Source organism: Pogoniulus pusillus, chromosome 2, assembly GCF_015220805.1.
Source record: "Pogoniulus pusillus isolate bPogPus1 chromosome 2, bPogPus1.pri, whole genome shotgun sequence".
Lineage (NCBI taxonomy): Eukaryota > Metazoa > Chordata > Aves > Piciformes > Lybiidae > Pogoniulus > Pogoniulus pusillus.
The window spans coordinates 30,569,823-30,586,002 of NC_087265.1; the positions used below are offsets into that span (position 1 = coordinate 30,569,823).

Consider the following 16,180-nt stretch of genomic DNA (forward strand, 5'->3'; position numbering starts at 1 on the left):
CTCCTCTTCTCCAGGCTAAACAGGCCCAGCTCCCTCAACCTCTCCTCATAGGATTTGTGTTCCAGGCCCCTCACCAGCTTCGTTGCCCTTCTCTGGACATGCTCCAGCACCTCAACATCTTTCTTGAATTGAGGGGCCCAGAACTGGACACAGTACTCAAGGTGTGGCCTGACCAGTGCTGAGTACAGGGGAAGAATAACCTCCCTTGTCCTACTGGCCACACTGTTCCTGATGCAGGCCAGGATGCCATTGGCTCTCCTGGCCACCTGGGCACACTGCTGGCTCATCTTCAGCTTACTGTCTATCAGTACCCCCAGGTCCCTTTCCTCCTGGCTGCTCTCCAGCCACTCTGTCCCCAGCCTGTAGCGCTGCTTGGGGTTGTTGTGGCCGAAGTGCAGAACCCTGCACTTGGCCTTGTTAAATCTCATCCCATTGGCCTCTGCCCACCCATCCAGCCTGTCCAGGTCCCTCTGCAGGGCTCTCCTACCTTCCAACAGATCAACACCTGCTCCTAGCTTGGTGTCATCTGCAAATTTACTGATGCTGGACTCAATGCCCTCGTCCAGATCATCAATAAAGATATTGAACAGGACTGGGCCCAGCACTGATCCTTGGGGAACACCACTTGTGACTGGCTGCCAACTGGATGTGGCAACATTCACCACCACTCTCTGAGCTCTGCCATCCAGCCAGTTCTTGATCCAGCACAGAGTGAATCTGTCCAAACCATGATCTGCCAGCTTGGCTAGGAGCTTCTTGTGGCAGACAGTGTCAAAGGCTTTGCTGAAGTCCAAGTAGACTACATCCACAGCCTTCCCCACATTCACCAGGCGGGTAACCTGATCATAAAAGGAGATCAGGTTGGTGAGGCAGGACCTGCCCTTCCTAAAACCATGCTGGCTGGGCCTGATCCCTTGGCTATCCTGTAGGTGCTTTGTGATGGCACCCAAGATGACCTGTTCCATGACCTTGCCTGGCACTGAGGTCAGGCTCACAGGTCTGTAGTTTTCTGGCTCCTCCTTACGACCCTTCTTGTGTATGGGAATCACATTGGCCAGCTTCCAGTCTTCAGGGACCTCTCCAGTGAGCCAGGACTGCTGATAAATGATGGAGAGTGGCTTGGCCAGCTCAGCTGCCAGCTCTCTCAGCACCCTAGGGTGGATCCCATCCGGTCCCATGGACTTGTGAGGATCCAAGTGACTTAGCAGATCCCTTACTGCTTCCTCATGGATTAGAGGGGGACTGTACTGGTCCCTGACTCCATCCACCACTTCAGGAGTCCAGCTGTCCTGGAGACAACCTGTCCCACTAGTGAAGATTGAGGCAAAGAAGGTGTTAAGCACCTCTGCCTTTTCCTCATCCTTTGTCACTATGTTCCCATCTCTATCTAGTAAGGACTGGAGGTTGTCCTTGGCCCTTCTCTTGCCATTCATATATTTAAAGAAACACTTTTTATTTTCCTTGGCAGCCGTGGCCAGCCTGAGCTCCAAGTGGGCTTTTGCCTCTCTAATTTTTCCTCTACAAGACCTAGCAACTTCCTTGAACTTCTCCTGGGACAGCTCCCCTCTTTTCCAGAGGTGATACACTCTCTTTTTAATCTTTAATTCCTTCAGCAGCTCCCTGCCCATCCAGCCTGGCTGCCTCCCTCATCGGCTCATCTTCCGGCTCAGTGGCACTGCCTGCTCCTGTGCCTTCAGGAGTTCTTTCTTGAAGCAGTGAGCTGCCCCAAGGTAGGCCACCACCTCCTCAGAACTGCATTAGCAGAATGTCTTGACTATCTTTTTACGCACTCAGATTATGTGACAAACCACAGGCAGAGGTATTCCTGCTATCTCAACGTTCGGCTAGACATGAATAGAACAGCTACAGATCTGAAGGAAAAGAACCATCAGCATAGCAGGAGGCCAAAGCAACGACAAGCGGCACCAATCCTCTCCAGGTGAGCAAAGCCTCCTTCAAAACAGGAAGCATCTTCCCAGCCTTCTCTGCTTTGATTTGAAGGGAGAAAAAGGAAGGTATTGGAGATGATAAGTGGAAACGTAAGTTGAGTTTGCCTTCTCGCTCGGAGTAGACTCCCCCTTCTGTCAGACTAGGGGCTCCCTTTACACCCGGCCGAGTTTAAAGCAGCGCTCCAAATGCTTAGCTTTCACTTTGGCAAGCCAAGCACACCCGCCCTAGAGGAGCGAGCCGGAACCCACCGCGGACGGCCACCTCCCGCTTTCCTCTCACATCCAGCCCCTCGGGCCAGAAAGCACTATCGGTGTCCACCTCCCTAGGCACCAGCCCCTTCTCCTACGGGTGACAAAAGGAGGGCGGGGGTCTTTGGACACCTTCAAAGCGCCAGAGGCCCGGGCGGGCGGGTAGAGCGGTCAGGCCCCGACGCGGTACGATACTTACAGGCAGAAGACGTGCTCGCACTGCCCCAGGGACACGGGCTCCCGCAGCATGCCGCCGCTAAGGGGAAAGAGAAACAGTGTTTGTAACACAGGCGGCCTCAAGGCCACAGCGCCAGCAACAGCCGGGCCGTAGCAGCAGCGAGTGGAAAGCGAAAGAGGGCGAGGGGGTGTCCGTTACCAGCGGGAGCAGCTCAGCGCCCTCTCCAGCTGCCCCAGCGCTGCGCGGGTGCGAGCCCAGGAAGGGCCGGCCAGCGCCATGGGTTCGGCGGTGAGGGGCCGGCCGCCAGGAGTCGGCTGGTTGCCGGAGCGGCCGCGCAACACCTCCCGCATAGCTTCCCGCTACTGCTCCCGCTTCAAACTCCCCGCCCGCCGCCACTGCGCAGCAGCCGGAAGCGACGTGCGCAGCACCGCGCCCGCGGCCGCCGGAGCTTCCCGCGCTCCGGGAGCGGGGCGGGGCCGGCGCCGGGGCGCGGCAGCAGTGAGGGGAGGGCTGAGGAAGAGGGCGGGGTCGGGGGCAGCCGTCCTGGCGTTTGGGTTTGGGCTGGGATCGCGGAGTCTTGTGAGCTGGGGAAGACCTTTGGTACCATCGAATTCAACCATTAACACAGCACTGCCACGTCGCCACTAAACTATATCCTAACCACCACATCTGCAGATCTTTTAAATACTGCATGGACGGTGACTCCACTGCTGCCCTGGACTTTGACAGCCCTTTAGGGAAAGAATCTTTTCCTAATGTCTAACCTAAAGGTCCCCTGGTGCACTTTGGGGGCGTTCCATCTTGTCGTATCACTTCCTTACTTGGGAGAAGAGACCAACACTCAACTCACTGCAACCTGCTTTCAGGTAGTTGTGGAGAGCGATGAGGTCTCCTCACAGCCTTCTTTTCTCCGGGCTGAACAATCCCAATTCCCCCAAGTGCTCCTCATAAGAGGATCTGTTCTCTAGACCCCTCACCAGCTTTACTGCTTTTCTTTGGGCATGCTCCAGCATCTCAGCGTCCTTGTAGTGAGAGGCCCAAAACTGAACCCAGTGTTTGGGGTGTGGCCTCATCAATGCCAAGTGCAGAGGTGTGATCCCTTCCCTGCTCCTGCTGCCCACGTTACTTCTGATACAGACAAGGATGCTGTTTACCTTCTTGTCTACCTGGGCACACTGCTAGCTCATGTTCTGAATCAACAGACCCAACATGTCCAAGGCAGCACAAACACCTCCTACCCAAATGAGGCCTGAAACAGATGGGCAGGCGTGATAGTCTGGTACTTAGGGCCTCCTCCCCTCACACTAGTGCCCAGCCCAGGCAGTGACTGCCTTGTGCCAGTGCCTTTGCACCTCAACTTTCAGAATTTCATTTTCTTCCCTCTCTTCTGATCATTCAGCAGATTCAGCATGACAGAGATATTTCGCCCATTGCCGTTGCTAGAATTTTGAGAGTAGGTTTTTCCACAGCCTGTGCGTCCAGTAGCACCTCCGGGTTCAGCCCAATCTCCTGCTTTTTACAGTTTTCTGGTTTTGAGGTGGTACCTCCACAGACACAGCCCCCACCACCCCTGTACAGTGTAATTACTGAAGCACATAAAGCAGTTATAGCAGGAATTTATCACTTTCAGGTAGAAATACTCCCAGCGAAATAAGGGATAAAGCAGGAATGCCAGGAGCGATTTATAACAGGCTTACTGACATTTCACATTGAGAAGCTCCACCAGTGAATAAGCATCAAGCCATAAATCTTGGAGCAAACATGATTAAAGCAAGCAAGTTATTCTTTGAGGGAACTTCATCATAAAAGGATGCAACGGCATGGAGCCACACAATTTGGTTGATGACAGTCATAGGAAACAGCCATCAGAGCAGTGTCCCAGCAGCCTGTCCAAAATTTCAGTGGCATTCCTCGTCCTGCATTTCCCTCCATTTGCTTCCTGTGGGTGAATGGTTTCCTCTCGTCCCCACTCACCAGGCGAAGTGCAAACAATGATATGTTGAGTGCCAATGCTCAGCTGAGTGATGGCAGCTTGATGAGGGGAACTACTGGACCATTGCTGTCATCAGGGGCATTTTCTGCAGCTTTTACCTCATCTAGAGAGAAGGTTTTCTTCCCAAATGACTGTTATATCAGGGCTGAAAACATTTTAAAATACATTATCCTTGTCTTCCAAGAAGGAAGTTGTTCAGTTTTCACGTTTTACATTCCTCTGCTTCAGCAGTTTCTTCCCTCTGTAGCTCCTGAATGCTGGCGATGGATTAAATTGGGAGTTATTTTTCTTTCTTTATTCGTGGAAATTTAAACATTGAGCTTTGCTATTTATGTTAGCTAGAGGTGCAAAGAGGGAAGCACAACACAGGATAGGGAACCGTGAAATCTTTTATCTCCCTTGATCCAAGAAAATTTGCTACATTCATGTGGGCCAAACAGATGTGTCTTAAGGTGTGACTTATGGAAAGAGAACTTTACAACACGCAAAGTGTTACCAGGTAAGGTATGTTTAATCAGCGCTGAGTGACAAGGAGAGGTCATCCGCCAAAGCCCTTGCACACCTTCACCTTGTTCAGGTTCAATATTTGTGCTACAAAATCATGCATACTCAGTACTGGGGTAAGGTTAGTACAAGTAGTTCTGGGAATAGTTGGAGTTATTACAATCAGTTCCTGGAACTCATTTCCTTAACGTCCTGCCTCTTCCCACATGCTCAGTCAGGTCTTTTTGAGGAAGGCCTGACTTCTGCCTCAGTCTGACCTCTCTACCTTTCATCCGCCTGGCAGCAGTTGTGGGTCACATCCTTGGCTGGGGTCTCTGATGTTCTCATCTTTGAATACAGTATTCTTCTCCATGAGAGTGTTTCAAGACCTTCTGAAGCTAAACCCGCCTCCTTTGTATTTATCCGGTTGGCAAGGCTTTATATAAGTACTCATGCAGTTAATGATTTAGCTAGGTTTCTACACTCTATGTTTTCTATCCCTTTTCCCATATCAGGTGAATTTGAATTCTGCTGATTTGAATAGTGGTGTATTCACCCTTGCTTACACCAATGCTTGTTATATCTCCCAACCTGTATGACCCCAGAAAACACTGTCTTGGCTTTCACTGTGTTCATGACAACTCTTGACCCTTATCCATGAGAAAGATGTGGGGGGGTGTGAAGAGTCGAAAGGGCTAAACAACACCCCATCCTTTGAAGATGACTGTCCTTGCAGAATCAAGGCCTGATGGAGAGGGACAGATGGAGGTGTCCTCACTCACATGGCATCTCAATTTCACGGAGAAGAAGGCTGTCTTTTGTCATCCACAGTGCACTAGTTGCATCTGTGCGCTTGGATCCAGCTGTGAAAAGTGTGGTTGTATCTCTGCAATAGCCTGTTGTGTTCTGATACTCAGAACCCCCCTGCTGTGTTAATAACACAGAGCGATGTCCCCAGTGCTAACAGCCTGTCTGTTAGCACTGGCACTGGGGATTGGTAGGCCCTCTGCCATGAAGGGAAACAGCTCTGGAGAAAGAAACAACAGCTGCAGAGCCAAGTGTGAAAGTAAATCAAAACCAAATGCAAAATGCACCTTGTTAAGGTATTTACATAGGTTTCAGGTATCAGGCAGTCTTGGCCATGCTGCTAACAGGAAACGACTGGTGAGCTTCTTCAGAGCACAGCATCTTCCTTGCATATCTTGGAAGAAGAAAGGGGCAGGTAGAGGTACCCTGTCCCTTTTCCTGCCCAGGGGCGGCAGGCCCAGCGAGATGGGGGACTGGCATGTCCCATGGTCCCTCTTTCCGTCCTGAATGAAAACATCTGGATGCAAGAGACAGGTGACAGCAAGGGACATAACTGCACAGGGCATCCTTGCTCCTGTCTTCAAGCTGCAGGGGGTGAAGCTGGAACAGGGACCTGCTCCCTCACACTGCTAAACCCAGGATAAACTCACAAAATAAGCTAAAATAGCTTTAAAATTAACAGTCACCATATGCAAGCTTAACATTCCACTCCCTCTCACACACCATTGCGTGCTCACCCTGTGCTCCAAAAAACCAGCACTCAGCAGCTCTCTGTGACGGGGTTACAGAAGATGCTAAAAGACCTTGCTGCTGAGTTGAAACTTTAACGCAATTTGTAGCGTTCAGCACAGGTTACAAACAACAGTTGATCCATAGATCTTTTGAGTCAGCCTGGCATTTATGTTCACAAAATATGAGATGCCAATATATACTGTATAGGACAATAAAGCAGATAAGTATCTCGTCTTCCTCTCCTCCAGCTGAAATATGTTTAGTGTCCCTGTCAATAAATCCACACGTGTGCACGTAGAGTCCTTTGTGCTGAGACATTATGTGTGAATTTACAAACATTTAAAACTAAGTTTAACTGAGGCAAAGCACAGCCCCGGGCAGCCAGCATCTAACAAATACTCACATTGGAGAAAGATGTAAAAGTCACAAGTGATTAATTCTCCCTAATTTTATAAAGGTTAAGGAGTTGATGCTCTTGGAAACCCTAAGAAATGTTTTCCTCTGCAGTGAATTATTGCAACCAATTGGGCAGTCAGAAGTCAAAAAAAAAAACCAAAAGAAAATATGCAGAGAACAAGGGAGAAGCAAGGAATATATCTCTACATTTGGTATATGCAGTATTTAAAGCACAAGTAAAGCCATTCCAGGCAGTATGAGGCCCTCAGACTTTAAAATCAATTCATTGCATGACAGCAAGCCAGTAAAACGGTTTCAGCAGCGGGCTGATATGGTGCGACAGTTGCATTGGGTACGTGCATGAATCAGCCGCTCCGTACCCTGCCGAGGCAGCGATCATCTTCACTGTGCCAAACTGATAACCTGACTTTCAAACAGCACGGGACTGCGGGGCAAAACCCGCGCTGAAGGATGCCACTTGGCTCCCTGTCTGAGGAGGAAGGTGAGAAATCCTCATCCACCTCCTGCTTCATTTGAAAACCTTGCCCATCTGGTAACAATCCTTTGAGGTAAATACACCTGTAACTGATATTTTATTCATTGGTGAAGTTCCTCAGCTGTTTCTCAATAAATACACAATTATCCCGTGATTTGTCAGGAAGGAGCATGCAGAGGGAGACAGTTCCCTCAAATCTCTCAAGTCTGTTGTTTTCCTGGGGTGTAAAAGAGCCAAAGAGTCTGGGAAGAGAGGGTCCACCTCCGCTTGCCCATCCCCAATACATAGCACATCCCAAAAGGGTGCTGAGCTCCCACAGGAAGTGATGTAGTGGATCTACTTCAGCAGAAAATTGAAAAAAAAAAAAAAAACAATGGAAGGAGGAGCAGCCTCACTCCTTACATTCCCTCTTTCCCCAAATGTCTGAATCAAAGCCTTTAATAGGCTTAGTTAGCTCCTCAGGCTGCCCCTCTGGGGCCAATTTTGCCATGTGCCCAAAGCCCTGTGAGCTCAACATGGTTGCAGAGGGAGCACAGGCTGCAGCACTGACTTGAAAGACACAGGGTTAAGATTATTCAGCACAGTAATTGGTTAGGGCCATTAGGCTAGCAAGCTTTAAAATTTCCAATATTGAGGGATTTGATCCTCAAAAGGAAATAATAATATTTTAAAAAGTCTATTACACTTTCAGACTGAGCAGCACAGTCAGCATTGCATTACAGAGCATTAAATTATTAGTCAAGTCTCGATAGCAGGAACATCTGCTGGTGTTAGACATGGCATTTTTAATTAAAAGCAGCAGCAAAGAAGCCTCTGGTTCATTGGTTCTGCCTTTGCCATGCGAATTGCCAAATCCAAAGGGCGCTTGTACAAAAGATTTGGTCAGAGTACTCGCTCTGGACCCAGCACTGCAGAAGCACAAGCAGAGAAGCAGCAGAGGGGACACGTAATTTACATCTGCATCCATTGGGCCTATCGGTCAGCAGGAGATCTCTGTGAACCCCAAATTTCACAAAATTAAGATGACTGTTGATTTTCATTCCCAGAAGAGGGAAATGAGGGGTTTCCAACAGAAAGGCACGTGAATGGGAAAAGCAGAGTGGGAGAAAGCTCTACACCTGACAGTGTTGGGGCCACATGCACACCTGTCTTTTTTTCAGCAGCTGCTGATGCTGTCTTGCTCCCAGGCCTCCCCACCAGAGCTCTGATCCCCAGGTATGGATGGCAGAAGCATCAGGCTGGACGGATGCACGTGGATGCCTTCCTGTTGGCGTGGAGTGGGCCAGGATTTCCCTCGACGAGCCCCACAGATGGTGTTTGTTTGCTCAGCCACGATAAAAAAGGAAAATATTTGGTGCAATCTGCTAGCAGGCAGAGGCAGACATATGGTCGGTGAGATGCAAGCCTGGATGCTCTGGAAAATGCAGTCAAAGCTTTGCAGCAGCTTTTAGATGTTGGATTGTCCTTGAGTTGAGTGAGATACAAAATCCAAGGAAACCTTTGAAGAGCTTTGGTGCAGGTTTTTTGCAGTGGCTGCTGTGGCTTGAACCCTCTGATTATTAGCCTCACTCTAATTAGTCCTACTGTACCATCCCTATTGTACTAGCATTATTATTATTAACCCAATTTTAATTAATGTGAGCCTCAGCTCTGGCTCAGTGCTTCAAGAAATTCTCCCTGATTTTCTCTCTGTTCGTCTGGCATGCGCAAAACACAGGTTAAAGGCAAGAGATGCAACTAAAAGCAATTGCTTGTGTCTTCAGATACAGCAGAGTCAAGGAGCAGGGGCACCTGCACTTCTCTTTATTCATGCCTTATGAGCCTGTTCTTACATGTCTCATTGCAGCATCAAGCCTGCAGGAAATCATTGGGCCACTCCAAACATTTTTATGTCCCTATCAGATATGTTTTAAAAGCCTAAACCCTAATTCTTCTGATTTCTGTTTCCCAGATATTAAGGCCTATTTCTTAACCAGGACCAATTCCCAGCTAGGACAGCACTTAGTGACATTAAAGGCTATACTGGGGGGTTCTTGGTTGATCTGAGGGAGCAATGGACAGCAGACCACAGGTCCAAAGGTGTGATGGGGCTGTGACATGCACCTTACAATGGGACATTCCACCTGTTTGGAGTCTCCTTGTCCATCCCATTCTGAGACAAAATGCCGATGGCATTGCATGTTCTACTGAAAAGACTGGGGTTTGAGTCTCGTGGGGTCTTGTCTCAAACGAGGAAAGCACAATCATTTGCTTTCTGACAGGATTTAATCTGCTTTGTCTTGCATGTCTCCTTTTGAAACTGTACAGCTGAGTGTCCCTTTGAAGTCCTTGCTTTTAAATTTACCTTTTGGTTGCCATGTGCTCCACAGGATCTCTGTGCAGTTGGTCAGGGCTCAGTGCCTCTGGTTTTATCAGATTAAAATGGCTTACCAGAACTTTAGGCACTAGGCTTGCTTTGGGGAGAAATTTGCTGTGAACTTATTAATGACAAAGCTGCCTCACTGTGAAGAATTCAAGCTATTCTGGGGGAAATCCCTGGCTACACCCGAGTGCTCAAGGACAGGAACTGATGCTGCATCCAGGTACTATCACCCTGTGGGGTGAAGCTCCATCCCTACCAAATGCAGAAATACTTTGCAGAGAGGGATAGGGCTACCTCTCTGGCCCCAGCAGGAGCTGCACACCAGAAACAGCAGGCACAGTCATATTGTGTCTTTGCTGGCCTTGTTTTGGTGCATGAGGGGCTCAGCTGCACCTTTTGGCTTGAATAAAGTGGAAAAAAAAATACAGCCAGCAGCAAGGAATATAGCTGGTGTTTCTGGATAGTGTGAAATGCATAGGTAATGCTCTCTTCATTTAAATTAAAATACTCCTTCCCTGCTAAACCTTCCTTCCAAAGGCAGGAGCAGAGGGCTCACATCTTGCAGAGCTGCCAAAGCGTTTTCCAGACTCTCTTCCTAGCAGGAGGAGACTAAGGAACAAAAGCCCCAGCACATCTGTATGTGTTTACAAGTAAGGGTATACAGTTTTGTTAATGTGTGAGGATATTCTTTTTTTTCTATACTAATCCATACTAAACCCAAATTAACATGATGGCAGTCGCTGATGATTTATGTTGTTATAACAAATAACAGCAACCATACACCGCTTAGCTGATGATTAATGATCCTTATTTGCAGTGCGTTCAGCCCAGGTCTGCAGTTTACACTTGCAAACATCAAAGGAGAGTTCAACTTTCCTTTTCTTCTGTATTTTCAAGCCACATCGTAAATCCTGTGTGGGCAGCCTTGGCGGCTGTTGTGGTAGGCCAAAACAGGCTTATACATGTCCCGGCTCACCCGGGCATGTTTTTCTGTTCTCTCTCCCTCCTTCTGCTATGGGGAGAAGCAGCCACAGGAAAGAGGACAAAGAAACTGGAACCACTGAGTCTAAGGACTCTGGCTTGACCAGACTTGTTTTGTTCCTGTATACAGCCTGTGGTGAACAAGGTACACATGCTTGGCTTGTGCCTGCCTCATGCACGGCCTATGTTTTCCCCAGATTTGGGTAAAGCAAGCCTATGGCTTCACCTAATGTGGTCAAGCTCAGCTAACTGCCATTCTGACTGGCTACTCTGTGTCCAGAGACCCATTAGTCTTAGCCTACACTGATAAAAAGAGATGAGCAGGTACACAATGTGCTCTGCCATTGGATCCAATGGCAGAGCTGTTGCTCTCTGCCTCTGGCAGCGGTTCTGCCGTTGCCTTCTGCAGCGTTATACAAAGCTATAAGCTAACTCTGCTGAACTGCCTGGAAAATGCCTTCTTTGAGTTTACCATGAACAGGCTTTAAACACCTCTGCATGATTGGCCTGCATAGCCAGTATGACACTGCAGAGACTGCACATTGCAAGATATCCTGCCTACACCTGAGAGTCCCTGCCAGAATGGGAAGTTCTGGTGATACACAGCTCATCCCGAGGAGGCAGGATAAGGTCAGAGATCATGTGCCTCCTTTTCCCAGCACCCTGTGAAGCCTGGGAAAAATCAGAAGCCTCAGAGGCTCACAAGACATTGTCAGAACCCTCTGCAAGTGTCTGGGTACTGTTTAGAGCTGTAGCTAGTCCTGCAAGTTGGGAGACATTTTTTTGTGAGTCAGTACTTAAAGCCTGTTGTAATTCACTAATTGCCTTCTGTCATAAGCAGAAAGAAGCTTCCTCAGTCACTCAGAGGTACCATACCATGCCACAAGTTCTAACCCTGATCTCTGTGCTCTGACTTTCCTATAATGCCTTATCTCAGTTCACCTCTGAGGTAAGTGAGATGCTTTGTGAGCTCCTCTGCAGAAAACCTCCCCTTCCAGAGCCAGTGCATACACCTAGCTATGCTGCTCTGTCCCACTGTCAGGACACACCAAACCTTGAGCCATCCAATCTCAAAAAGGTTCTTTTTCCTGCTCCACCTCAGTGGCACAGACCTCTGGTTTTCATTAGGCCAGTGCCAAGCACCTCTGAACATCACAGCTTGGGCAGAGGGAAGAATAACTTTCCATTTTTCAATATAATTTCAAGGACTCATGTAAGCATGTAGGCTGGCATGCTTTATTATAGGGCCAAGCAATCTCACCCAGTGATTTCTGCATTAGCCAGAGGTCAGAAATGCCAAAGGGGGTGATTGGGAAATACAACAAGACGGCAGCTTTGATTTATCAGGATGAGACTGATGAGCAGTACAGAAATTTAACAGTCCTGGATGACACCTCTCTCTCCCATGTAACTCAGTGTGAACAGTAGTGTGCGCTGTTGAAAGGTGTCATATACCAGCTAATTTCAAGCACTGAAGCCACCCTATATAGGATATTCACAGTGGAAAAATCAATTCTAATGTGAAGACCTGCCAAGGAAGCTGTGGAGATTTCTTGCTCCTACAGGTCAGGAAGAGACCTCCAAGATCATCCAGTCCAACCTATCACCCAGCCCCATCCAGTCAACTAGACCATGGCACCAAGTGCCTTATCCAGTCTTTTCTTGAAGACCTCCAGGGACGGTGCCTCCACCACCTCCCTGGGCAGCCCATTCCAATGGCAAATCACTCTCTCTGGCAAGAACTTCCTCCTAACATCCAGCCTATACCTCCCCTGGCACAACTTGAGACTGTGTTCCCTTGTTCTGTTGCTGGTTGCCTGGGAGAAGAGACCACCCCCCACCTGGCTACAATGTCCCTTCAGGTAGTCGTAGACAGCAATGAGGTCCCCCCCTGAGCCTCCTCTTCTCCAGGCTAAACAACCCCAGCTCCCTCAGCCTCTCCTCATAGAGTTTGTGTTCCAGGCCCTTCACCAGCTTTGCTGCCCTTCTCTGGACACTTTCCAGCACCTCAACATCTCTCTTGAATTGAGGGGCCCAGAACTGGACACAGTACTCAAGGTGTCAGTCTGGGACATGGGATTCCTACAACAGTTGCAAAATGACTCTTTCTAAAACTGCATCACTCAGTTCTGCTGCCTCCACCACAGCAAAGGCAGGGCAGTAGGCACAGAACAAATTCTCCTGGCCTGCCTCCAGACAGTGGTGGCTGAGCCTTTTCCCCTCCAAACATCCCTGTAGACATTTGAGAGCCCAGCTCCATCACACTGAGGGCCGTTGGCGGTTTGGGCTTAGGTGTGTACACACTGCCTATTTTTCAGCCCCAAACTTCCCAATGAAGATCCCAGTGCTGTGCCATTTTGGTATTCCCTGGTTCTGCCAAATGTCACAAACCCCAGTTTATAACCCAACCCTGAGGGGCAGTTAAACCCAGTGAGACAGACAACCATGATGGTTTATAACAAACACACACGATTTGATTTTCCTGCCATCCACTGATGCATGGCAAAGAGCTGTTTATGGGGTAAAAAATGCTGCTTGCTGTGTTTCTAAAGAGGACAGGCAGATGCTGAAGCTATAGAAAGCAGGCTAAAAGGCCTCACTGTCCATGTGAGGGGGAGCACTCGTACTGCTGCTCCAGCATGTTCATGCAGAGGGTTATCGCAGCGTGGAGCACCAGCCCATGAGCTCCCTTTGTGGTGCTGCACTCCCTGGAGAAGCTTTAATAATTTCTAGGGAGGCTGTGAAAGCTAATAAAAAAATGAATAAAGAAGTCAGCCCAAGCAATCTCTCTCTCCCTCTTTCACAGCAAGCCTCAAGCTGCCCTTGTCTGACTGATCAGGTGCAGCTCTGATTTCCCAGGTTCCTGAAGCAGAACGGCTTCAGCAGCATTGTAGCCTGCTTTTCAGTGATGGATGGCAGTGATTATAATTGTTAATCTGATTAAGCCTGTGGTCTCAAATATTCCTCATCTTACTGACATTGAAGGTACTTAAAGAAACACTTGAGGAAGAGCATATGAAGACATATGCAGCATGTGCTTCTGTGCACCTATCAGCATTGATCTTAGAGCAAGGTGGTGTGATTTTGCATTAAAATTGGATCTCTAGGTCATCAACATGCACCAGCCCTCAAGGTGGTGGTGGTACAAAGAGGAACTTCTTCCAGCTTTATTTTCTGCCTTTGAAAGAGTTTTAAGTAGGAATTTTGGGGAAGCAAGATGTGGTCCCACAGCCTGTTGCAGTCCAGGGCAGTCTAACTGTAGACTTTGACAGGGACTTCGACTAAGGCTCCAAGCCCAGAACCACACTCTCGATTTGCATCCACTGCAATCTGTCTGCTTTAAGGTTGTTGTGGTGCTCAAGATTAAAAGTGGAAAGATGTTTTGATTTCCTGTGCCTCCCATAACTCTCCAGATACGGCTGAGGAACTGCCTAGAAGCATTCTGGTATTCCCAGCATTTCTTAATGCTTGCATTGTTAATTTTTAATTAGTTTTCTTATCAAATGCTTTAGCTTTCACAGTTCCTAGGAGCAGGGTATGTTCTGCCATTGCAAAAGGGAAACCTTATGCATAAAAAAGTGTAAAAACCTCTTACCTTTCAGAAGCACCTGGATCTTCCTTGCTTTCCAGCAAACATTTAGTAGTGGAAATTGCTGTTAAAAAGATGAAAATGGTTTCCATGTTTTTCTTCTGTCTTGCTGCAAGGGCTGGCTGAAGGTAAATAAGAGGCAGCCCTTTGGGATTAGGTTACTCAGTTCTGGTAAGGTCCCTAACTCAGCCTAGGAGTTTACCCAGGCTCTTGCTGCAGCCAGCCATCAGAGGATCCTTGAACAGGTGATTCAGGCCTCTCCCTGCTAAGCTCCATCCCTTGCAATCCACCATCACTACCACCACCACCACCTCTGGTACGTTGAGGCTGCAGAAGCAAGAAGGGGAAAAGCCCTCACACAAGGGTGCTCACAGCTGACAGACCAAGGAACACCAGGTGTCCTGTGCAAGCAGTTATTCTGTTCCTAGGCCAGGCTGGGGCCAGCCCACAGGAGCTGTTTGCTAGCAAAGCAGCAGGCCACCACTTGGTGATGCAAACTGATGCAAAAGTCCTCTGAAGCCCTCATGGATATGGGTCACCAGGCAGACTTCAGCTCTGTGCTGATGGTCCTCTCAGCACGTGTTGATTTGGAACTGCACTGGTGTAATTAAAGGTACTCTACTAATTGGATGTGTAACCCTAAGGGAACTCCTTTAATTGCATTGCAGTCTGGTTCATATCATTTTTACTTAAATTCACTGCTGTCATGCACAGGAATAACCCAACTGGGTCTAGTTATAGAGAGGCATATCATCCTGCTGCCTCCTTCCCAGCACACTCTGGATGTGCTTCAATTTGTTAGGCTCTGGCTGTGAGAAAGCCACCAGGCATTAAATCGAAGGGCTGCCTAAAACCCCTTTAGCTAGTAACTAGGACATAACAGAGGGCTGAGAGTTCACCTTGACCTGCTAATGGAGGCAAAAACCTCAATTGCTACCCTGTCTTCACCTGGATTTTATCTGGTACGTGTTACCAGAGAGTCTGTTGTGCCCTGAAGGTGCATTCTTTTGTTTCTTTCTCTGAAGTCAGTGAAGACCTGAGCTTTTTCTAAGAGATATTTCATTTCTACTCAACATGTTTGTCTATAGTGAAAGACCCTCTGCTTAAAATTCTAGAACCTCCATTAAACTGGAGGCTGAGATAGATTGTTGGATTATTGCTTTGAGCCTTAAAACTTGTGGAACATCACCATCTATTTCTCCTCTCCCTGCATGAGACCCTCAGAACTGTTCCTGATGACAGCCTGCTTCCAAAAGTCTCTTCTAGCAGAAATCAGCAATGGAGTGGTGGGCTGCCTCCCCAGGAACCAAGTACTGTCAAGAGGTGCCTGGTTTCAAGCTTTGCTCTGTCAGCTGCAAGTACAAACTGTATTTTCTTCACCCTGGGCTGGATGTGGGCCCTGTGACTCTCCCCTGTTTGAGCATGTGCCAGCTTTCAGGTGCTGTAGGATTACACCAGGCTCAGGCCCCGGTCACAAAATTCTGATACCCTTTGAGGTGGCCTTGTGCGGCTCCTGCTATGCTACACACGTTCTGAGGGGCTCGGTCTAAGTTTGAAATGGGTCATGCTCCCTGTGCTGCGCTGAGCATGGGCTGCAGCCAAGTGCCGCAGGGCCAATCGTCCTCCCTCATCACCAGCGCTGCCTATCGAGTAGAGTGAGGAGCAGAACCGACAGTAAGCACTGCCTGTGTCCCTTACCAATGTGATTCTTACTGTTTCAGTGTCATCTTCCTTATTTCCACCTTCTCGCTGATCAAGTGCAATAATTAGAGTGGTTTTGTTTTTTTTTATTTAAATACTGTTGTGGAATAATAATTCTGGTGAATTCTTTGTTGGTTTTTTTTTCCCCCATTCCTTACTGTCCTGTACTCTGTTGCACTCTCTTGATGCACTGTTCATACTCTGTTAGAGCTATGCGAGATCACAGCTGCTGTCTGGAAAAAAAAGTAAAATCATTCTATGTGC

At 48.3% G+C, this 16,180-nt stretch overlaps 1 protein-coding gene across 2 annotated transcripts in view; it reads right to left on the reverse strand.

The window, feature by feature from the left end:
• Window positions 1-2,849, reverse strand: part of BARD1 (BRCA1 associated RING domain 1) — a 55,617-nt gene extending 52,768 nt beyond the window's left edge. Inside the window, exons 1-2 of one of the 2 annotated variants that reach the window (XM_064159063.1) lie at window positions 2,575-2,843; window positions 2,398-2,454 (exon numbers count right to left, since the gene is read on the reverse strand). In XM_064159063.1, the coding sequence (XP_064015133.1) occupies window positions 2,398-2,454; window positions 2,575-2,726 (209 nt within the window). In that variant the 5' untranslated portion in view covers window positions 2,727-2,843. Of the gene's footprint in view, window positions 1-2,397; window positions 2,455-2,574 lie in introns of both variants that reach the window. The other variant, XM_064159072.1, reaches the window with a different exon arrangement.
• Window positions 2,850-16,180: the final 13,331 nt, after the last annotated feature.